The 24,898-nt window shown below is 37.9% G+C and overlaps 2 protein-coding genes across 7 annotated transcripts in view; one reads left to right on the top strand and one right to left on the bottom strand.

Moving 5' to 3' along the window:
• The window catches only part of dnah9l (dynein, axonemal, heavy polypeptide 9 like), a 116,081-nt gene extending 93,100 nt beyond the window's left edge, over positions 1-22,981 (top strand). The window contains exons 79-85 of the mRNA XM_089133831.1: positions 17,031-17,150; positions 18,248-18,490; positions 18,572-18,754; positions 18,860-18,975; positions 19,714-19,826; positions 20,441-20,581; positions 20,689-22,981. Of these exons, the coding sequence (XP_088989957.1) occupies positions 17,031-17,150; positions 18,248-18,490; positions 18,572-18,754; positions 18,860-18,975; positions 19,714-19,826; positions 20,441-20,581; positions 20,689-20,936 (1,164 nt within the window). The 3' untranslated portion in view covers positions 20,937-22,981. The remainder of the gene's footprint in view (positions 1-17,030; positions 17,151-18,247; positions 18,491-18,571; positions 18,755-18,859; positions 18,976-19,713; positions 19,827-20,440; positions 20,582-20,688) is intronic.
• Positions 22,982-23,465: 484 nt separating this feature from the next.
• Positions 23,466-24,898, bottom strand: part of kcnh7a (potassium channel, voltage gated eag related subfamily H, member 7a) — a 60,383-nt gene continuing 58,950 nt past the window's right edge. For all 6 annotated transcript variants that reach the window (XM_039689462.2, XM_039689457.2, XM_039689458.2 and 3 more), the window contains one exon: positions 23,466-24,612. In XM_039689462.2, coding sequence (XP_039545396.2) covers positions 24,337-24,612 — 276 coding nt within the window. In that variant the 3' untranslated portion in view covers positions 23,466-24,336. The remainder of the gene's footprint in view (positions 24,613-24,898) is intronic.

Raw genomic sequence — 24,898 nt, 5'->3', positions numbered from 1 at the left:
AGTGCAAAAATGGAGGCTCTAGCCCCTTCCAGAGCTGAGATATCGAAACTCAAAAATTCGGCCCGAAAAAAAAACGACAGTGGTACCCCTTACGTTTTTTTTTTTGGGCGAAAAATTAAGTTTCTCCAATCTTCCCAAAACTCTGGATTCTGATAGAGGGCCATGAGACTTAGACCTGAGTGCAAAAATGGAGGCTCTAGCCCCTTCCAGAGCTGAGATATCGAAACTCAAAAATTCGGCCCGAAAAAAAAACGACAGTGGTACCCCTTACGTTTTTTTTTGGGCGAAAAATTAAGTTTCTCCAATCTTCCCAAAAATCTGGATTCTGATAGAGGGCCATGAGACTTAGACCTGAGTGCAAAAATTGAGGCTCTAGCCCCTTCCAGAGCTGAGATATCGAAACTCAAAAATTCGGCCCGAAAAAAACGACAGTGGTACCCCTTACGTTTTTTTTTTTTTGGGCGAAAAATTAAGTTTCTCCAATCTTCCCAAAACTCTGGATTTTGATAGAGGGCCATGAGACTTAGACCTGAGTGCAAAAATGGAGGCTCTAGCCCCTTCCAGAGCTGAGATATCGAAACTCAAAAATTCGGCCCGAAAAAAAAAACGACAGTGGTACCCCTTACGTTTTTTTTTTGGGGCGAAAAATTAAGTTTCTCCAATCTTCCCAAAACTCTGGATTCTGATAGAGGGCCATGAGACTTAGACCTGAGTGCAAAAATGGAGGATCTAGCCCCTTCCAGAGCTGAGATATCGAAACTCAAAAATTCGGCCCGAAAAAAAAACGACAGTGGTACCCCTTGCGTTTTTTTTTTTGGGCGAAAAATTAAGTTTCTCCAATCTTCCCAAAACTATGGATTCTGATAGAGGGCCATGAGACTTAGACCTGAGTGCAAAAATGGAGGCTCTAGCCCCTTCCAGAGCTGAGATATCGAAACTCAAAAATTCGGCCCGAAAAAAAAACGACAGTGGTACCCCTTACGTTTTTTTTTTTGGCGAAAAATTAAGTTTCTCCAATCTTCCCAAAAATCTGGATTCTGATAGAGGGCCATGAGACTTAGACCTGAGTGCAAAAATGGAGGCTCTAGCCCCTTCCAGAGCTGAGATATCGAAACTCAAAAATTCGGCCCGAAAAAAAAAACGACAGTGGAACCCCTTACGTTTTTTTTTTTTTTGGCGAAAAATTAAGTTTCTCCAATTTTCCCAAAACTCTGGATTCTGATAGAGGGCCATGAGACTTAGACCTGAGTGCAAAAATGGAGGCTCTAGCCCCTTCCAGAGCTGAGATATCGAAACTCAAAAATTCGGCCCGAAAAAAAAACGACAGTGGTACCCCTTACGTTTTTTTTTTTTGGGCGAAAAATTAAGTTTCTCCAATCTTCACAAAACTCTGGATTCTGATAGAAGGCCATGAGACTTAGACCTGAGTGCAAAAATGGAGGCTCTAGCCCCTTCCAGAGCTGAGATATCGAAACTCAAAAATTCGGCCCGAAAAAAAAACGACAGTGGTACCCCTTACGGTTTTTTTTTTTGGGGCGAAAAATTAAGTTTCTCCAATCTTCCCAAAAATCTGGATTCTGATAGAGGGCCATGAGACTTAGACCTGAGTGCAAAAATGGAGGCTCTAGCCCCTTCCAGAGCTGAGATATCGAAACTCAAAAATTCGGCCCGAAAAAAAAACGACAGTGGTACCCCTTACGTTTTTTTTTTGGGGCGAAAAATTAAGTTTCTCCAATCTTCCCAAAACTCTGGATTCTGATAGAGGGCCATGAGACTTAGACCTGAGTGCAAAAATGTAGGATCTAGCCCCTTCGAGAGCTGAGATATCGAAACTCAAAAATTCGGCCCGAAAAAAAAACGACAGTGGTACCCCTTACGTTTTTTTTTTTGGGCGAAAAATTAAGTTTCTCCAATCTTCCCAAAACTCTGGATTCTGATAGAGGGCCATGAGACTTAGACCTGAGTGCAAAAATGGAGGCTCTAGCCCCTTCCAGAGATGAGATATCGAAACTCAAAAATTCGGCCCGAAAAAAAAACGACAGTGGTACCCCTTACGTTTTTTTTTTTTGGGCGAAAAATTAAGTTTCTCCAATCTTCCCAAAACTCTGGATTTTGATAGAGGGCCATGAGACTTAGACCTGAGTGCAAAAATGGAGGCTCTAGCCCCTTCCAGAGCTGAGATATCGAAACTCAAAAATTCGGCCCGAAAAAAAAAACGACAGTGGTACCCCTTACGTTTTTTTTTTTGGGCGAAAAATTAAGTTTCTCCAATCTTCCCAAAACTCTGGATTCTGATAGAGGGCCATGAGACTTAGACCTGAGTGCAAAAATGGAGGCTCTAGCCCCTTCCAGAGCTGAGATATCGAAACTCAAAAATTCGGCCCGAAAAAAAAACGACAGTGGTACCCCTTACGTTTTTTTTTTTGGGCGAAAAATTAAGTTTCTCCAATCTTCCCAAAAATCTGGATTCTGATAGAGGGCCATGAGACTTAGACCTGAGTGCAAAAATGGAGGCTCTAGCCCCTTCCAGAGCTGAGATATCGAAACTCAAAAATTCGGCCCGAAAAAAAAACGACAGTGGTACCCCTTACGTTTTTTTTTTTTGGGCGAAAAATTAAGTTTCTCCAATCTTCCCAAAACTCTGGATTCTGATAGAGGGCCATGAGACTTAGACCTGAGTGCAGAAATGGAGGCTCTAGCCCCTTCCAGAGATGAGATATCGAAACTCAAAAATTTGGCCCGAAAAAAAACGACAGTGGTACCCCTTACGTTTTTTTTTTTGGGCGAAAAATTAAGTTTCTCCAATCTTCCCAAAACTCTGGATTCTGATAAAGGGCCGTGAGACTTAGACCTGAGTGCAAAAATGGAGGCTCTAGCCCCTTCCAGAGCTGAGATATCGAAACTCAAAAATTCGGCCCGAAAAAAAAACGACAGTGGTACCCCTTACGTTTTTTTTTTTGGGCGAAAAATTAAGTTTCTCCAATCTTCCCAAAACTCTGGATTCTGATAGAGGGCCATGAGACTTAGACCTGAGTGCAAAAATGGAGGCTCTAGCCCCTTCCAGAGCTGAGATATCGAAACTCAAAAATTCGGCCCGAAAAAAAAACGACAGTGGTACCCCTTACGTTTTTTTTTTTGGGCGAAAAATTAAGTTTCTCCAATCTTCCCAAAACTCTGGATTCTGATAGAGGGCCATGAGACTTAGACCTGAGTGCAAAAATGGAGGCTCTAGCCCCTTCCAGAGATGAGATATCGAAACTTAAAAATTTGGCCCGAAAAAAAACCGACAGTGGTACCCCTTACGTTTTTTTTTTTTGGGCGAAAAATTAAGTTTCTCCAATCTTCCCAAAACTCTGGATTCTGATAGAGGGCCATGAGACTTAGACCTGAGTGCAAAAATGGAGGCTCTAGCCCCTTCCAGAGCTGAGATATCGAAACTCAAAAATTCGGCCCGAAAAAAAAAACGACAGTGGTACCCCTTAAGTTTTTTTTTTTTTTGGGCGAAAAATTAAGTTTCTCCAATCTTCCCAAAACTCTGGATTCTGATAGAGGGCCATGAGACTTAGACCTGAGTGCAAAAATGGAGGCTTTAGCCCCTTCCAGAGCTGAGATATCGAAACTCAAAAATTCGGCCCGAAAAAAAAACGACAGTGGTACCCCTTACGGTTTTTTTTTTTGGGCGAAAAATTAAGTTTCTCCAATCTTCCCAAAACTCTGGATTCTGATAGAGGGCCATGAGACTTAGACCTGAGTGCAAAAATGGAGGCTCTAGCCCCTTCCAGAGATGAGATATCGAAACTCAAAAATTCGGCCCGAAAAAAAAACGACAGTGGTATCCCTTACGTTTTTTTTTTTTTGGGCGAAAAATTAAGTTTCTCCAATCTTCCCAAAACTCTGGATTCTGATAGAGGGCCATGAGACTTAGACCTGAGTGCAAAAATGGAGGCTCTAGCCCCTTCCAGAGCTGAGATATCGAAACTCAAAAATTCGGCCCGAAAAAAAAACGACAGTGGTACCCCTTACGTTTTTTTTTTTGGGCGAAAAATTAAGTTTCTCCAATCTTCCCAAAACTCTGGATTCTGATAGAGGGCCATGAGACTTAGACCTGAGTGCAAAAATGGAGGCTCTAGCCCCTTCCAGAGCTGAGATATCGAAACTCAAAAATTCGGCCCGAAAAAAAAACGACAGTGGTACCCCTTACGTTTTTTTTTGGGGGGCGAAAAATTAAGTTTCTCCAATCTTCCCAAAACTCTGGATTCTGATAGAGGGCCATGAGACTTAGACCTGAGTGCAAAAATGGAGGCTCTAGCCCCTTCCAGAGCTGAGATATCGAAACTCAAAAATTCGGCCCGAAAAAAAAACGACAGTGGTACCCCTTACGTTTTTTTTTTTTGGGCGAAAAATTAAGTTTCTCCAATCTTCCCAAAACTCTGGATTCTGATAGAGGGCCATGAGACTTAGACCTGAGTGCAAAAATGGAGGCTCTAGCCCCTTCCAGAGCTGAGATATCGAAACTCAAAAATTCGGCCCGAAAAAAAAACGACAGTGGTACCCCTTACGTTTTTTTTTTTGGGCGAAAAATTAAGTTTCTCCAATCTTCCCAAAACTCTGGATTCTGATAGAGGGCCATGAGACTTAGACCTGAGTGCAAAAATGGAGGCTCTAGCCCCTTCCAGAGCTGAGATATCGAAACTCAAAAATTCGGCCCGAAAAAAAAAACGACAGTGGTACCCCTTAAGTTTTTTTTTTTTGGGGCGAAAAATTAAGTTTCTCCAATCTTCCCAAAACTCTGGATTCTGATAGAGGGCCATGAGACTTAGACCTGAGTGCAAAAATGGAGGCTCTAGCCCCTTCCAGAGCTGAGATATCGAAACTCAAAAATTCGGCCCGAAAAAAAAACGGCAGTGGTACCCCTTACGTTTTTTTTTTTTGGGCGAAAAATTAAGTTTCTCCAATCTTCCCAAAACTCTGGATTCTGATAGAGGGCCATGAGACTTAGACCTGAGTGCAAAAATGGAGGCTCTAGCCCCTTCCAGAGCTGAGATATCGAAACTCAAAAATTCGGCCCGAAAAAAAAACGACAGTGGTACCCCTTACGTTTTTTTTTTTGGGCGAAAAATTAAGTTTCTCCAATCTTCCCAAAACTCTGGATTCTGATAGAGGGCCATGAGACTTAGACCTGAGTGCAAAAATGGAGGCTCTAGCCCCTTCCAGAGCTGAGATATCGAAACTCAAAAATTCGGCCCGAAAAAAAAAACGACAGTGGTACCCCTTAAGTTTTTTTTTTTTTTGGGCGAAAAATTAAGTTTCTCCAATCTTCCCAAAACTCTGGATTCTGATAGAGGGCCATGAGACTTAGACCTGAGTGCAAAAATGGAGGCTCTAGCCCCTTCCAGAGCTGAGATATTGAAACTCAAAAATTCGGCCCGAAAAAAAAACGACAGTGGTACCCCTTACGTTTTTTTTTTTGGGCGAAAAATTAAGTTTCTCCAATCTTCCCAAAACTCTGGATTCTGATAGAGGGCCATGAGACTTAGACCTGAGTGCAAAAATGGAGGCTCTAGCCCCTTCCAGAGCTGAGATATCGAAACTCAAAAATTCGGCCCGAAAAAAAAAACGACAGTGGTACTCCTTACGTTTTTTTTTTGGGGGGCGAAAAATTAAGTTTCTCCAATCTTCCCAAAACTCTGGATTCTGATAGAGGGCAGTGAGACTTAGACCTGAGTGCAAAAATGGAGGCTCTAGCCCCTTCCAGAGCTGAAATATCGAAACTCAAAAATTCGGCCTGAAAAAAAAAACGACAGTGGTACCCCTTACGTTTTTTTTGGGGGGGCGAAAAATTAAGTTTCTCCAATCTTCCCAAAACTCTGGATTCTGATAGAGGGCCATGAGACTTAGACCTGAGTGCAAAATTGGAGGCTCTAGCCCCTTCCAGAGCTGAGATATCGAAACTCAAAAATTCGGCCCGAAAAAAAAAACGACAGTGGTACCCCTTACGTTTTTTTTGGGGGGGCGAAAAATTAAGTTTCTCCAATCTTCCCAAAACTCTGGATTCTGATAGAGGGCAGTGAGACTTAGACCTGAGTGCAAAAATGGAGGCTCTAGCCCCTTCCAGAGCTGAAATATCGAAACTCAAAAATTCGGCCTGAAAAAAAAAACGACAGTGGTACCCCTTACGTTTTTTTTGGGGGGGCGAAAAATTAAGTTTCTCCAATCTTCCAAAAAATCTGGATTCTGATAGAGGGCCATGAGACTTAGACCTGAGTGCAAAAATGGAGGCTCTAGCCCCTTCCAGAGCTGAGATATCGAAACTCAAAAATTCGGCCCGAAAAAAAAACGACAGTGGTACCCCTTACGTTTTTTTTGGGCGAAAAATTAAGTTTCTCCAATCTTCCAAAAAATCTGGATTCTGATAGAGGGCAATGAGACTTAGACCTGAGTGCAAAAATGGAGGCTCTAGCCCCTTCCAGAGCTGAGATATCGAAACTCAAAAATTCGGCCCAAAAAAAAAACGACAGTGGTACCACTTACGTTTTTTTTTTTTTTTTTTGGGCGAAAAATTAAGTTTCTCCAATCTTCCCAAAACTCTGGATTCTGATAGAGGGCCATGAGACTTAGACCTGAGTGCAAAAATGGTGGCTCTAGTCCCTTCCAGAGCTGAGATATCGAAACTCAAAAATTCGGCCCGAAAAAAAAACGACAGTGGTACCCCTTACGTTTTTTTTTTTTTGGGCGAAAAATTAAGTTTCTCCAATCTTCCCAAAACTCTGGATTCTGATAGAGGGCCATGAGACTTAGACCTGAGTGCAAAAATGGAGGCTCTAGCCCCTTCCAGAGCTGAGATATCGAAACTCAAAAATTCGGCCCGAAAAAAAAACGACAGTGGTACCCCTTACGTTTTTTTTGGGCGAAAAATTAAGTTTCTCCAATCTTCCAAAAAATCTGGATTCTGATAGAGGGCCATGAGACTTAGACCTGAGTGCAAAAATGGAGGCTCTAGCCCCTTCCAGAGCTGAGATATCGAAACTCAAAAATTCGGCCCGAAAAAAAAACGACAGTGGTACCCCTTACGGTTTTTTTTTTTTTTTGGGCGAAAAATTAAGTTTCTCCAATCTTCCCAAAACTCTGGATTCTGATAGAGGGCCATGAGACTTAGACCTGAGTGCAAAAATGGAGGCTCTAGCCCCTTCCAGAGCTGAGATATCGAAACTCAAAAATTCGGCCCGAAAAAAAAACGACAGTGGTACCCCTTACGTTTTTTGTTTTTTTTTTGGGCGAAAAATTAAGTTTCTCCAATCTTCCCAAAACTCTGGATTCTGATAGAGGGCCATGAGACTTAGACTTGAGTGCAAAAATGGAGGCTCTAGCCCCTTCCAGAGCTGAGATATCGAAACTCAAAAATTCGGCCCGAAAAAAAAACGACAGTGGTACCCCTTACGTTTTTTTTTTTTGGGCGAAAAATTAAGTTTCTCCAATCTTCCCAAAACTCTGGATTCTGATAGAGGGCCATGAGACTTAGACCTGAGTGCAAAAATGGAGGCTCTAGCCCCTTCCAGAGATGAGATATCGAAACTTAAAAATTTGGCCCGAAAAAAAACCGACAGTGGTACCCCTTACGTTTTTTTTTTTTTGGGCGAAAAATTAAGTTTCTCCAATCTTCCCAAAACTCTGGATTCTGATAGAGGGCCATGAGACTTAGACCTGAGTGCAAAAATGGAGGCTCTAGCCCCTTCCAGAGCTGAGATATCGAAACTCAAAAATTCGGCCCGAAAAAAAAACGACAGTGGTACCCCTTACGTTTTTTGTTTTTTTTTTGGGCGAAAAATTAAGTTTCTCCAATCTTCCCAAAACTCTGGATTCTGATAGAGGGCCATGAGACTTAGACTTGAGTGCAAAAATGGAGGCTCTAGCCCCTTCCAGAGCTGAGATATCGAAACTCAAAAATTCGGCCCGAAAAAAAAACGACAGTGGTACCCCTTACGTTTTTTTTTTTTGGGCGAAAAATTAAGTTTCTCCAATCTTCCCAAAACTCTGGATTCTGATAGAGGGCCATGAAACTTAGACCTGAGTGCAAAAATGGAGGCTCTAGCCCCTTCCAGAGCTGAGATATCGAAACTCAAAAATTCGGCCCGAAAAAAAAACGACAGTGGTACCCCTTACGTTTTTTTTGGGCGAAAAATTAAGTTTCTCCAATCTTCCAAAAAATCTGGATTCTGATAGAGGGCAATGAGACTTAGACCTGAGTGCAAAAATGGAGGCTCTAGCCCCTTCCAGAGCTGAGATATCGAAACTCAAAAATTCGGCCCAAAAAAAAAACGACAGTGGTACCACTTACGTTTTTTTTTTTTTTTGGGCGAAAAATTAAGTTTCTCCAATCTTCCCAAAACTCTGGATTCTGATAGAGGGCAATGAGACTTAGACCTGAGTGCAAAAATGGTGGCTCTAGCCCCTTCCAGAGCTGAGATATCGAAACTCAAAAATTCGGCCCGAAAAAAAAACGACAGTGGTACCCCTTACGTTTTTTTTTTTGGGCGAAAAATTAAGTTTCTCCAATCTTCCCAAAACTCTGGATTCTGATAGAGGGCCATGAGACTTAGACCTGAGTGCAAAAATGGAGGCTCTAGCCCCTTCCAGAGCTGAGATATCGAAACTCAAAAATTCGGCCCGAAAAAAAAACGACAGTGGTACCCCTTACATTTTTTTTGGGCGAAAAATTAAGTTTCTCCAATCTTCCAAAAAATCTGGATTCTGATAGAGGGCAATGAGACTTAGACCTGAGTGCAAAAATGGAGGCTCTAGCCCCTTCCAGAGCTGAGATATCGAAACTCAAAAATTCGGCCCGAAAAAAAACGACAGTGGTACCCCTTACGTTTTTTTTTTTTTTTTTGGGCGAAAAATTAAGTTTCTCCAATCTTCCCAAAACTCTGGATTCTGATAGAGGGCCATGAGACTTAGACCTGAGTGCAAAAATGGAGGCTCTAGCCCCTTCCAGAGCTGAGATATCGAAACTCAAAAATTCGGCCCGAAAAAAAAAACGACAGTGGTACCCCTTACGTTTTTTGTTTTTTTTTTGGGCGAAAAATTAAGTTTCTCCAATCTTCCCAAAACTCTGGATTCTGATAGAGGGCCATGAGACTTAGACTTGAGTGCAAAAATGGAGGCTCTAGCCCCTTCCAGAGCTGAGATATCGAAACTCAAAAATTCGGCCCGAAAAAAAAACGACAGTGGTACCCCTTACGTTTTTTTTTTTGGGCGAAAAATTAAGTTTCTCCAATCTTCCCAAAACTCTGGATTCTGATAGAGGGCCATGAAACTTAGACCTGAGTGCAAAAATGGAGGCTCTAGCCCCTTCCAGAGATGAGATATCGAAACTCAAAAATTTGGCCCGAAAAAAAAACGACAGTGGTACCCCTTACGTTTTTTGTTTTTTTTTGGGTGAAAAATTAAGTTTCTCCAATCTTCCCAAAACTCTGGATTCTGATAGAGGGCCATGAGACTTAGACCTGAGTGCAAAAATGGAGGCTCCAGCCCCTTCCAGAGCTGAGATATCGAAACTCAAAAATTCGGCCCAAAAAAAAAAAAACGACAGTGGTACCCCTTACGGTTTTTTTTTTTGGCGAAAAATTAAGTTTCTCCAATTTTCCCAAAACTCTGGATTCTGATAGAGGGCCATGAGACTTAGACCTGAGTGCAAAAATGGAGGCTCTAGCCCCTTCCAGAGATGAGATATCGAAACTCAAAAATTTGGCCCTAAAAAAAAACGACAGTGGTACCCCTTACGTTTTTTTTTTTTTTGGGCGAAAAATTAAGTTTCTCCAATCTTCCCAAAACTCTGGATTCTGATAGAGGGCCATGAGACTTAGACCTGAGTGCAAAAATGGAGGCTCTAGCCCCTTCCAGAGCTGAGATATCGAAACTCAAAAATTCGGCCCGAAAAAAAAACGACAGTGGTACGTACCCCTTACGTTTTTGTTTTTTTTGGGCGAAAAATTAAGTTTCTCCAATTTTCCCAAAACTCTGGATTCTGGTAGAGGGCCATGAGACTTAGACCTGAGTGCAAAAATGGAGGCTCTAGCCCCTTCCAGAGCTGAGATATCGAAACTCAAAAATTCGGCCCGATAAAAAACGACAGTGGTACGTACCCCTTACGTTTTTTTTTTTTTGGGCGAAAAATTAAGTTTCTCCAATCTTCCCAAAACTCTGGATTCTGATAGAGGGCCATGAGACTTAGACCTGAGTGCAAAAATGGAGGCTCTAGCCCCTTCCAGAGCTGAGATATCGAAACTCGAAATTTCGACCAGAAAAAAAAACGACAGTGTTACCCCTTACGTTTTTTTTGGGCGAAAAATTAAGTATCCCCAATCTTCTCAAACTTCTGGATTCTGATTGAGGGCCATGAGACTTAGACCTGAGTGCAACAATGGAGTCTCTAAAATCAAACTTGATTGTGGGCCGTGGGCCAAAAGTAAATTTTGCATCATAAATCAAATGCAGTGATGTAGTGGTGCCTGGAGAAGTGGGTATACTCTTAATTTATGCCCCCAATATTTTTTAAGCGTCCCAGCAAAGGATGAACGCTCTGTGTTAAACAGTGACATGTAAGACTACTAGTAAGACGCTCATATGGTTTTCTAAATACCCAGTGCCAGGTCCCATAAATGATATTGTTAGTTGGGTTCGGGGGCATGCCCAAGGGAAATTTTGATTTTCCTGATCTCAAAATGAGCTTTTTAAGGTGTTTTGATGGCCAAAAAAATTGACAACAATAGCTTTAAAAGCATGACGTAGCCTATTTGATCAGATTCTTAAACATGAGAATCAGTTCCAGTTTCAGCTACTTTTCTTTCCTAAATTAATCAATGTTTTTTACGGAGGCGTATTGCATTCACTTGAAGAAAAAAAATCTACTCTGTTTTTCTGAATTAACGAGTTAATTTTTCATGAGAAAAAAAATTGTTCTTGTTTTTCCGAATTAACGAGTGAAATTTTTCATGAGACAAAAAATTTTCCTCTGTTTTTCTGAATTAATGAGTTATTTTTTCATGAGAAAAAAAAGTTTTTGCTCTGTTTTTCTGAATTAATGAGTTATTTTTTCATGAGAAAAAAGTTTTTGCTCTGTTTTTATGAATTAATGAGTTAATTTTTCATGAGAAAAAAAATTTTGCTCTGTTTTTCTGAATTAATGAGTTAATTTTCATGAGAAAAAAAGTGCTCTTTTTTTGAATTAATGAGTTAGTTTTTCTTGAGAAAAAAAAGTTTTTGCTCTGTTTTTCTGAATTAATGAGTTAATTTTTCATGAGAAAATTTATTTTTGCTGTTTTTCTGAATTAACTTATTAATTCAGAAAAACAGAGCAAAAAAAAAATTCCATTAAAAATTAACTCATTAATTCAGAAAAACAGAGCAAAAATTTTTTTCTCATGAAAATTCTTGCTTAAAGCCCAACGCTTTATCAACTGAGCCACTGCATCTATTGCAGGTTTGGTTTTATTTGTTGGAAAAATAAATATAGAAATATAATTTGACACAAGAGGGCAGTATAGCCCTATTTATGGTTCTGAGTTTAAACTAAACCGTGACATCTACACGTTTTCCAAATTGGACCAACGTGATTATTTCACATCTTGTCGTGATACGGGTTGGGCACTGAAGGAGTTTTCTTCGGCGTGGATCCATGCAAATGAATCATTTTTACAGTCTATGGTTGGGCACTGAAGTTACAGGAGTTTCTTCCCGTTGCTAAGCAATGGAACTAGGTCGAGTATTTAAAAGGTTATGGTGGTTTAACGTCGATGTAATAAGTTGTTTTAGCGTACCTTTTGCTTAAACGAGGAGCTGGGGGACGCCGGAAAAATAGACATTTTACTCATTAGGCTGCTTCATTAAAAACGTGACATTTAGACGTTTTCTTCGGGGTGGATCCAGGCAAATTAATCCTTTTCACCTTGAAAATAATATATATATATATATATATATATATATATATATATATATATATATATATATTGCATTTTAAATAATAGAACATTTCTATTACAAAATTCCATTTTTCTCGGTTTAATGAAAACCTGACATCTAAACATTTTCCAAAGTGGACTAGGCTGCTTCATTAAAAATGTGACATTTAGACGTTTTCTTCGGCGTGGATCCAGGCAAATGAATCCTTTTCACCTTGAAAATAATAAATGTTTTTTTTTGTTTGTTTGTTTGTTTTTTGCATTTTAAATAATAGACCATTTCTCAGTGATCGTCAATAAAAGAAAATTCCATTTTTCTCGGTTTAATGAAAACCAGTAGGTCGTGATGGTAAGTTTTAAGTGTAAGTTTCACGTTTGAGGGGGTTTAAACCGTGACATCTACACGTTTTCAAAAGTGGACCAACGTGATTATTTCACGTCTTGTCACGATACCGGGTTGAAGAAATATTGTTTAGGCCACTTTGTTTGATATAATCACAACAATTTAACGCAAGTATGGGAATCGAACTCAGGTCTTCTTGTTTAAAGCCCAACGCTTTATCAACTGAGCCACTGCATCTGTTGAGATCAAGAGTGTATTGGACGGGATTTTATTGCAGGTTTGGCTTTATTTGTTGGAAAAATAAATATAGAAATATAATTTGACACAAGAGGGCAGTATAGCCCTATTTATGGTTCTGAGTTTAAACTAAACCGTGACATCTACACGTTTTCCAAATTGGACCAACGTGATTATTTCACATCTTGTCGTGACACGGGTTGGGCACTGAAGTTACAGGAGTTTCTTCCCGTTGCTAAGCAATGGAACTAGGTCGAGTATTTAAAAGGTTATGGTTAACACGGTTAACGTGGTTTAACGTCGATGTAATAAGTTGTTTTAGCGTACCTTTTGCTTAAACGAGGAGCTGGGGGGACGCCGGAAAAATTGACATTTTACTCATTAGGCTGCTTCATTAAAAACGTGACATTTAGACGTTTTCTTTGGGGTGGATCCAGGCAAATGAATCATTTTCACCTTGAAAATAATATATATAGGCCCTATATATATATAGCATTTAAAATAATAGAACATTTCTCAGTGATCGTAAATAAAACAAAATTCCATTTTTCTCGGTTTAATAAAAACCTGACATCTACACATTTTCCAAAGTGGACTATTTAGGCTGCTTCATTAAAAATGTGACATTTAGGCGTTTTCTTCGGCGTGGATCCAGGCAAATGAAATTTTCACCTTGAAAATAATAAATTTTTTTTTTTTTTTGGCATTTTGCATTTTAAATAATAGACCATTTCTCAGTGATCGTCAATAAAAGAAAATTCCATTTTTCTCGGTTTAATGAAAACCAATAGGTCGTGATGGTAAGTTTTAAGTGTAAGTTTCACGTTTGAGGGGGTTTAAACCGTGACATCTACACGTTTTCAAAAGTGGACCAACGTGATTTTTTCACGTCTTGTCACGAAACCGGGTTGAAGAAATATTGTTTAGGCCACTTTGTTTGATATAATCACAACAAATTAACGCAAGTATGAGAATCGAACTCAGGTCTTCTTGATTACAGCCCAACGCTTTTATCAACTGAGCCACTGCATCTATTAAGTTTAAGTGTATATTTGACGGGGTTTTATTGCAGGTTTGGCTTTATTTGTTGGAAAAACAAATATAGAAATATAATTTGACACAATAGCCCTATTTATGGTTTTGAGTTTAAACTAAACCGTGACATCTACACGTTTTCCAAATTGGACCAACCTGATTATTTCACGTCTTGTCGTGATACGGGTTGGGCACTGAAGTTACAGGAGTTTCTTCCCGTTGCTAAGCAATGGAACTAGGTCGAGTATTTAAAAGGTTATGGTTAACACGGTTAACGTGGTTTAACGTCGATGTAATACGTTGTTTTTAGCGTACCTTTTGCTTAAACGAGGAGCTGGGGGGACGCCGAAAAAATAGACATTTTACTCAGTAGGCTGCTTCATTAACATTGAAGCTGCGTGACATTTAGACGTTTTCTTCGGCGTGGATCCGTGCAAATGAATCATTTTCACCTTGAAAATAATACATGTTTTTTTTTTTTTTTTTTTTTGCATTTTAAATAATAGAACATTTCCCAGTGATCGTAAATAAAACAAAATTTTACACCAATGAGTCGTTATGGCAGAGGCGAATAAACATCCGGATATCTCTCCAATGGCGTGTTAACGCAAACGTGTAAGTTTCACGTTTGAGGGGGTTAAACCGTGACATCTACACATTTTCCAAAGTGGACTATCCCAGCTAGAATTTTTTTTTGTTCTAAAAATGTTCTGAGAACATTACCATGCAGTGTTCTAATAATGTTTTCAGCGGGTAGTTTTCTTTTTGTTCCTAAAATGTTCTCTTAAAAGTTCTAATAACATTCTCTAAAAACATTCTAAATAGTTTTAGTGCTAACATTGTTAGAACATTATTCCCTGACGTTCTTACAACATTTTCAGCGAGTAGTTTTCTTTTTGTTCCCAGAATGTTCTCTTAAAAGTTCTAATAACATTCTCTAAAAACATTTTAAATATGTTTAGTGCTAACATTGTTAGAACTTTATTCCCTGACGTTCTTATAACATTTTCAGCGGGTAGTTTTCTTTGTTCCCAGAATGTTCTCTTAAAAGTTCTAATAACATTCTCTAAAAACATTCTAAATATGTTTAATGCTAACACTGTTAGAACATTATTCCCTGACGTTCTTATAACATTTTCAGTGGGTAGTTTTCTTTTTGTTCCCAGAATGTTCTCTTAAAAGATGGCATAACATTCTCTAAGAGCACTCTGAAAATGTTTTGTGATGACTTTCTATAAAGGTTTAATCATAACATTTTTAAAACATTATCACCTAACTTTCTTATAAAGTTTTTAGCAGAAGTTTATTTTTGTTCCCAAAATGTTCTCTTAAACCCCCCCCCCCCCCCCCCCCCCCCCAAAATGCTTAGCTATAACATTGTTAAAGCATACACTTTTATTAATCTCAAAACTAAAACATCAAAATCTAACAGGTTTATGAATGGCATCCACATAAAATATTAGAAGTTCTGCGTACAGTAAATGCCCAACATTACATGTAGAACTCTATCCAATATCTTAATCCAATAAAGTTTTAAAAATTGATATTTTTCTTACACAAATGCTTCGCTTCAAAAGGCCTTTATAAGTCATGTGGTGGATTACTTTTATCATGGATGGATGCGCCTTGACTGCCATTCACTGCCATTCTAAAAGTCAGAAGAGCCAGGACATTTTTTTAAATATAACTCCGATTGTATTCGTCTGTAAGAAGAATGTCATATACACCTAGGATGTGGCGGGTGTGTAAATCATGGGTCTTTTGGATGAGATCCTTTATGGTCTGTGCTTTTAGCACTAAAGCTCTAGGAGTTAAGAGTTGAACATTTATGTCTCAGATATAATAATAATAATAATAATAATAATAATAGTGTAAATAGGTTAACAATATGTTGGCTTTCTTAAACCAACAAAATTATTTCCTAACATTTGAACAAGATTACTATAATCTGTAGCCTACTATCATGTAAAGGTAATTCTATGAAGATTTACAACATATACAAAACCACTTACAAGGCTCTTTAGCTCCCATGTCCATTCACCTCTGCAGGTTTATGTTTGCTTCAATAGTTGCCAGATTGTGTCCTTTACACGGAGCATCAGCACCAGAGTAATTACCTGAAATATTTGGTGTAAAAACATGGTCTGTCAACATAAAACGATATTACAAGCACAAACATTGCAAGAAACACAAATGACAGAAAATAGTTTTAGACTAAACGCTCCTTCCAATTCTTCCATTAACGTTACCTCTATATGAATTACTGAAATATTATTAACTTTTACTTTCAAAAGACATTAAGATCACTTTTAAGTAGCAAAAATACAGTATTCGTATCCATAAAACACAATACCGGTATTATAGGCTAACGTTACCTGGTTGTAAATGGAGACTTTATTGTGTCATCGGTAACTTAATCATCTTGAATGTAATAAGCTAGTAATAAAAATCTTAGTAAAAATCAAAGCTAGTAATAATTGCATTAAAGAGCTCTCTTAATGTAATTCTTACTAGTAAAAACTGATTTAGAGAGCTCTCTAATGTAATTCTTACTAGTAATGCAATTGCAGAGCTCTGCAATTCAATTAAAGAGCTTTGCAATTATATTCTTACTAGTAAAAATCAAATTAAAGAGCTCTCTAATCGTAATTGTTATTAGTACGAATTTAATTAGAGAGCTCTATAATTGTAATTGCTACTAGTAGGAATTAAATTGTAAAGCTCTCTAATTGAATTCTTACTGGTAAAAATGCAATAATGACGATTAAGGCTGAGTACAATTTAAGCTAAAACGGCTTGCCATACAACACTCCAGTAGCCTACATTCTCTGAGCCTACCAAGTGCGCAGCCTGCGCACGACCCATCTACGGCAAGCCCCGAGGGGAAAAACACATTGCATACACACATACAACGAGCGCCAGAACATCATTACCGGTATTATAGTAACAGACTTTGTTGGATTATGTCATGTAATATCTAACAAAGTCTCTTACGATAATAATAATAATAAAGCTTTTAAGGACAGTTACACTGTATTGAGACAGTTGAGAAATAGTAGGACAAATATTTTTAGTTTTCAACAATAGGCTTGTTATGTTTCTCAGTTTTGTCATAATTTTAGCAAATAATTTCTTTTATATGTTTTGAGACAGTTTTAAGACTGTTAAAACTTTTTTTTATTTAAGTAGGCATCTATTTTCTTTTTATTAAGTATTAATTTTGTTGTAGCCTAATACATAACCTAAGTGTATTCATTTATAATGTATCATTATTGCGTGACATTTGTGTCAATAATCGTCAAACACAGGTGACTCCGCGTCATGGGAGGGGCCCCCAAATCAAATTCTGCTTAGGGCCCCCAAAAGGCTCGGGCCGGCTCTGGGAAGAGCTACTGATATGGTGAGAGAGTGTGTATAGTACTGAGTCTAAGCCATGTAAACAAACCTGTGTTGCACAGGTACCATGGGAAGACCTTCGTTACCTGTTTGGTGAGATCATGTATGGAGGTCACATTACTGATGACTGGGACAGGAGACTGTGCAGAACTTACCTGGAAGAATACATGCAACCTAATCAGGTGTACACACACACACACACACACTGAATGACTGCACAAACACTCAACAAATTATACCAAGACAAGTAAAATACAAGTCATACTTGTATTTTGTAAAATACAAGTCAGAATAGTAATATTTTATTTGATTGATCAGTCCAGATGATGTGGGATATTCAGTTGTGGACTTGATCCACACTTAATTTAAGATTTTGATTAAATTAGTGCTAGATAATAGAAAAAAATATTATTACAAAGAATACATTTACAAAAGATTGTTCATCTCTCTTTTATATTTCACATTATTGTGATGCTCCAATCCACTTCTAGCATTTAAAATGATTGATCTTGTTTTTTTATTGGGATGGACTATATATTGAAACCAAATTGGTTATTGGCCATTATTATTATTATTATTTTTTATTAATGTCTGTATTTTTCAAAATTGAAAAATATACGTTCATATGCATTTGCCGTATTTGTACATTTTAGGCTACTTCAGCTGTTGTCCAATTGTAATTTAAAACGAATCTTTAAAAACACTACTAATTTAATAACAGGTGAATGTAAATTTTAGCAAACCTGTAAAATAATATACATTTTTCAGACTGTACATTACCTTTAGCAAGATTTAAAAGATTTTTAGTGTTGTATTTTAAATATAGTAATAGTAATGATATATATATATATATACACATACTATATAAAATAAATATAGTGATAGTAAACAAAATAGTAATGAATTGGTAACACTTTACAATAAGCTCCAATTAATTAATGCATTAACTAATTTATTACTTTATTTATAAATATTTATTAATAAAAATGCATCTGTTTATTTATTAGTCCATGTCAGCTCAGTTCCATTAAACAATATATTAACAGATACAACTTTTTGTTCTCCTAATGTATTTGTAAATAAAATGAACTATGAAAAATACTTCTGAACCTTATTGTAAAGTACAGTACTACTATTGAATTGTATTATCTTCCATTTATTGGCCAAAACATGAAAATAATAATCTGGTTTATCTGAATTGGATGATTTGATTCTCAACATTGGTTGATCCCAATTATAAACATTTCATCTCGCAAACACTAACTCATCGTCCTTTCAGTTCGACAGGAAGTTGTCACTGGCCCCAGGATTAGTTGTGCCTTCTAACTTGGATTACCAAGGCTATCATGCGTACATAGATGAGATGCTGCCCCACGAAAGCCCAGTGCATTATGGGCTTCATCCAAACGCTGAGATTGAGTTTCTTACAGTGACGTCAGACAGCCTCTTCCACACTCTCCTGGAGCTGCAGTACAGAGACTCCAACATGGGTGAAGGAGCCTCACAGACCACCGAGGAGAAGGTCTGGTTCGGAGCTTTTGAAAGATCATTGGTTGTGGTGACGGATAGCTTCCTACAAAGGTTTAAGCCATTGTCGTTTCAGGTGAAGACGATCTTGGATGACATCCTGGAGAAGCTACCAGAAGAGTACAACATGTCTGACATCACGTCCAAAACAGCCGAGCGCTCGCCCTACATTCTGGTGTGTTTGCAGGAGTGTGAGCGCATGAACATGCTCCTCAATGAAATCAGACGCTCGCTCAAAGAGCTGGACCTGGGGCTGAAGGTGTGCTGTTGTTGGAAGTATCGATTGATCTCAGATTAATTGGTCACGGCCTCTTCTTGTTTAGGACTTTTTGGCTGTTTGCGTAAACCTTATTTTCTCTGGCAGGGAGAGCTGGCAATTTCATCCGAGATGGAGCAGATACAGACCGCTTTGTTTTTTGATAATGTTCCTGACACCTGGACCAGACTGGCCTACCCCTCTATATACAGCCTCGGACAGTGGTAAGCAGAATCATTCATGCAATTCATGTTCATATTTTAATTTTTAGCATTTTTTTTTAAAGTTTTAGTAAATTTGTTGTGTGCTTTTGTACTTTTTTTAGTACCTCAACTTGAGTACAAAGGGTCTCATTCATGAAACATTTGTGAATTTACGAGTAAATATGAGAGTGATTTGCTCATAAAGAACAAAAAATGAATCAGTTCACTTCGGAAAAATCGTATTCAAACTGGAGAAGGGCCGCCATTGATCACCAGATCCTATTACTGGCTCTCATAATAAAAGTAAAAAGAAAAACCTTATGTAATTACTATATAAAATATTTTTTACAAAATGCTGTCTAAATATGTACCCGATTAAAAGAGCAAAACGTTTGGATGTTAACCGCACTATTTACGCGTGGCCGGGAGCAGGTGTAGATTTTTTTCGTAGCAACTAACATTTGAAAAATACGAAAATTTACGCCAGAACCACTTTACACACGATTTACACATAAATTCGTTCTGCTCGTGTTTCATGAATGAGACCCAAAATGAGAGATGTTGTCTTGGCAATTTGCTGAAATAAAATATTATTATGATATTGAGAGAGTTGTATTTTAGGTATAATGTAGATATTATATTTTAGATGGGCAACTCACTATATGTTTTGGAAGTATTTAACCGTTGTACTGTTTTATGATGCCTCATGCCTTTTATAATCTGTATATTTGATGTCTCTCTGTGTGTGTTTCCAATCAGGTACAATGACGTGTTACTGCGCTGTAGAGAGTTAGATAGTTGGACTCATGATCTCTCTCTGCCTAGTGTGGTCTGGATCTCTGGTTTATTTAACCCTCAGTCGTTTCTAACAGGTGCAGTAAAACACAGACAAGCTTATATATATATATATATATATATATATATATATATATATATATATATATATATATATATATATAAAGTATTAGGACAATTATAAATATACATTGTTCAAAAGTGTGGGGTTTGTGCGAATTATTATTTTTATATTTTTTTTTTGTAATTTAAAAAAAAGTTCTCTCTTGCTTTATTTTTTTGATCAATTTTTTTTTCTATTTTTATTTATTTTAAAGCTGAATTTGAAGCAATAATGACAGTGTCACATAATCCTTCAGAAATTATTCTAATATACTGATTTGGTGATCAAGTATCATTTCTTATTATTGTCAATGTTAGAAAAACAGTGCTGCTTAATATTTTTGAGGAAACCATGATACTTTTTTTTTGGGGGGGGGGGGGGATTCTTTAATTTATAGAAAGTTTAAAAAGAACAGCATTTATATGAAATACAAATATTGTGTAACATTGTTTCTTTCCTGTCACTTTAGATCAATTTAATGACATTTCTTCCAACCCCACCCCAAACTTTTGAACAGTTTCAAGACATTTCCTTGAGAGGACCTATTTCCATTCATTCATTTGCATCTCACACACTTTGTCTTTGAAGCTGTGATGCAGAGTTTGGCACGCAAGAACGAATGGCCGCTGGACAAGATGAATTTGACGGTGGATGTGACCAAGAAGTTCAAAGAGGAGTTTAACCAGCCGGCCAGAGAGGGAGCCTACATCTATGGCCTTTACATGGAGGGTCTGTATCGTCCATCTAAATACTACAGTTTTAGCCAATCACTGAGGATTCTGACTGACTGATGGAAAATGCTCATTCGATTCTAAAGTCCGTGTTTGTGACGGCAGGTGCACGCTGGGATATTCAGGGTGGGACAATCGCAGAAGCACGCCTGAAGGAACTGACTCCCAGCATGCCTGTTATAGCTGTTCGAGCCATCCCGAACGACCGCCAGGAGACGCGCAATACCTACGAATGCCCCGTTTATAAAACCAAACTACGTGCTAACACGTATATCTGGACCTTCAGCCTTAAGACCAGAGAGAGGCCAGCAAAATGGGTTCTTGCAGGGGTCGCTCTGCTGCTTAGTGTGTGATGCTGAGAAACACAGGAAAGGACATTCATTTATTTTAAGCAAAGCTTCTTGTAGGTAAAAACGTCAACTGGTCTTTCTTTCTCTACAGTGTGCACCAACTTTAAACTGTTTTTTATGGAAGCTTGTTTCCGCCATAGAATGAAAAATGTGGTAAATAAAAGGTAATTGCGACTTTTTATCTCACAATTCTGACTATTTTTCTCACAATTCTAACATTATTTCTCAGAATTGCGAGATGGAAAGTCAGAATTGCGTGATATAAAGTCAGAATTGCATGATATAAAGTCAGAATTGCGTGATATAAAGTCAGAATTGCGTGATATAAAGTCAGAATTGCGAGACAATTTTAAGATAAAAAGTGGCACTTTTTTCTCAGAATTGCGACTTTATATCAAGCAATTCTGACTTTATATCACGCAATTATGATTATATCTCGCAATTATGACTTTATATCTCACAATTCTCACTTTAAATCACGCAATTCTGACTTTATAACATGCAATTCTGACTTTATAACTTTAAAATTGCGACTTTTTATCATGCAATTCTGACTTTTTAATCTCGCAATTCTGACTTTTTATTTCTCAGAATTGCGAGATAAAGTCAGAATTGCATGATAAAAAGTCGCAATTTCGAGTTATAAAGTCAGAATTGAGTGTTATAAAGTCAGAATTGCATGATAAAAACTCGCAATTGTGAAAAAAAAGTCAGAATTGTGAGATAAAAAAGTCACAATTATTTATTTTATTTTTTTATTCAGTGGCGGAAACAAGTTTCTATAGTTTTTTAGCCTGATTTGAGCTATAAAAGCAAATATATTATATTGTTGTGATTTCAGTGGTGATTTACATACAGGAAGTCTTGGAGGTTTGCATTATCCCACTGTGTGTACCTGGAAATTTTTTAGTATTTTGAAAAAAGTAAATTAAAGTTACAATGTATATGAAATATTAAACCATTTTTGTCAGTAAATGAATCATGCAAAACAGGAGAAATTTAATAGTGGTCTCATACTTTTGGACACCACTGTACTGTATGTTATTAACATTTAGATTTGGCAGTCTTTTCTTCCGCAGATTATTTAGAAGCTGTGTACCGTCTCTGGAAAGTTACCAAGATGGCCACAGCATGAACAGACTCGCTTCAAAAGGATTTTGCTCAGGTTCTTAGAGCAATAAAATGCTTTTTCCATAAATAATCTTGTGCGACATTGTAAATTAAGCATTCTGTCCTTTATTAATTTACAGAGTTGTGCGTTAACTCTTGTAATATTCACAATATACAGCATAAATATAATACATACCAATATACCCAAGGAAGAAAACATTCTAACCTGCAGTTATGTGTTGCATTGTATAAAATACAGTGTCAAACATTTCAAAAAATGCATAAAAACTATTTTGTGAACAGCACTAGTTTTAAAAAGTGACACTGTACAAGATGTTTAAAGAGTTTGTGCAAAAGATCGCAATAATATCGTATCCTTCTCTCGCTCTCTTCCCGCACTGGCCTCGTCTCAGAAACACCCCTACGGCAAACCCACTCCGGCCAACTTACTAAAACACGAGACATGACTTGGACCATGTCACAGGAAACTGTTAGGTCAGTGCATGCCGTGATCACAGCGGTCACACGAGCCAGTGATGATGACGGCCAGCCACATATCTGTGTGATGAAAGATGAGGATTTAGAGCCTCTTTCGCATACACTGATATGTCATGATGCTCCGCCGCCAAATTTCAGCCAACCAATCAGATTCATTAATTCATGCAGAAGCTCTAAATCTGGTGGCCATATGAGCAAATTACTAAACATGCATACATTTTTCTGCTTTTTTGTTTTCGTTTTAGCGGACACTAGGAAGACGGTGTGCTTCAATGCATCTCATTAAATGTGGATTAAGTGATTACTTCTACTAACTAACTTTGGTTAAACATGCAGTCCTCCTACACATGAACTCACTGTCATGTTACACTGCAAGACTAAAAGTGTGTGTTTAATAGGTTTTGTTAACGTAGATCTATCTTCTGGAAGGCCAGGGATGACTGCTGCTACAAAAACTAGTGTTTTCTCCTGCAGATCGCGTTCTCCAGATATATTTCTACAGATAAAAATGACACTGCTACAGCTTTAGAACGTAAAAACCTTCTAAAATGAATCCGTAAACTGCATAAAGAAATGAGGGACAAAAAGCATGTATAACACAAAAGGGCTTTCCACAGGGCCAGATTTAACCCTGGGTTAAGCCATTGTATTAGCACTGCATTTAACCATGGGAAATTTAGTGTTGACCTTGCTTCAAGAGTGCGAGATTTTTCAGAAACAGATTTAGCTAATCATAAACTGCCTCAGTGCATACCTTATTAAATATTCATAAGCTTTTCTCAAACTGCAACAGCGGACAACCAGAGCGGATCTATGTGGCGACATTTCCTCAGATGGACAAGCAGTTATTAAAACGGCTTGTGAGCTGCATTTGTCAATGCCTTTTTATGGGGTAAAAATTGATAGCAAATATGATTTACCCAGAATCAAGAATGACCCCTCAGTTTCTGGCGATGTACAGCGCTCATCTGTGGTTTGAATTACCCACCATGAGGGCCAAAGAATGGTCACACTCACTTGGACCAAAAAAGATATGTCAAATTCAATACTGAGACATGATCTTGCAATACTGACAATGCTAAAATGTTGAGTTGGCTCTGAAGGGGCAGTGTGTCGTTGTTAAATGTAAATCTGATATGGGTAGAATAATGTGATATTTTGAGATGATGACAACAGTTTTCATGATGAGGCTTTGCTTTGCAGAGTTCATTTCAAGTAAAGATTCTTCCTGAATACCAGGAAATTCATAGTTAAATACATGTAAATCTCAAATAGGTAATGTAAGAACAAAAAAAAAACGAGCTCACGTCACCAATTTAACAATGCAAGTGTTTTAAGAAACATGCAAAAAAAAAAATAAATAAACACTGCATTTGTATCCCCTAGCATGCATCTTCCTTTCATTAACATGTCCAGTATGTTACTTCTCGAACAGCGCTCTATTTATGTATTTACAAAATGAACAACAGATACATTCTGCATTAATGCATCTTCTCAACTGCTTTTGTTTTCAGCTACAGCATTTTTAAGGTAACTAACTACTAGGGACATGGAAGGTTGTTTTAAGTTCTTTGCATACGACTCTTCGGTTTGGTGTTGTCTACCCCGAGTCTAGCTGTAGAAGGGAGGAGGCTGAGCTTACTGTAGTGTTTGTTCTCTCTATGCATAGTTACATGAAAGCATACAGGAGTGAGATTCCTTTATAAGGCATTCTTATTCAAAATTCAGCTTTTTAGAACTTAACCTAGTTGTTATTGGACTCTGCTTCATTACCATCAAAACCTTCGACCTTATGTTACTGCCCTGGAAGCCCAGGATCGGAGGAGGGCCTGTGGAGACCCGGCGTCAATCCGCCTCCGGGTGCCGGATCTGGGAGAGACGCTTGTCTGGCTGACATCTGGAAAGATCTTGGCTGCTGTGATGCAGAGAGCTCATCTTCCAATGGTTTCAGTCCTAGGCCCGCCTCCCACTCTGGGTCTGTCACCAATGTAGTCACTGTGCTGACATCAGAGGTCATCTCCATGGTAACGGCAGGCGTGGAGTCTTTGTAGGCGTGCTCTAGATCAGGACTCTACAAAGAAGAAAACACATTAAACGCTGCCGTTCGAATGCAGTATGCTAGTATGCTACTGCAAATACAACAGAAATCAAATACCAGAAATGAACAAATACACTGCAAAAAAAGCCTGGCCAACGTAGCCTCCAAAAGCACACACATAAAATATTTATATTTCAAAATTAAAATGTTAATTACAATTAGAAAATGTAAACGATATTTCGATTCAATTTTTTTTTTATCACATGTTGTCATTTATTTTTGTTATATTTATCTATTTTGTAAAGTCATAGTTTTGTTG

This window comes from Pimephales promelas, chromosome 8 (assembly GCF_988280905.1).
Source record: "Pimephales promelas chromosome 8, fPimPro1.hap1.1, whole genome shotgun sequence".
NCBI lineage: Eukaryota > Metazoa > Chordata > Actinopteri > Cypriniformes > Leuciscidae > Pimephales > Pimephales promelas.
Note: the sequence above shows the minus strand (reverse complement) of the source record. Positions and strands in the feature narration are given on the sequence as shown.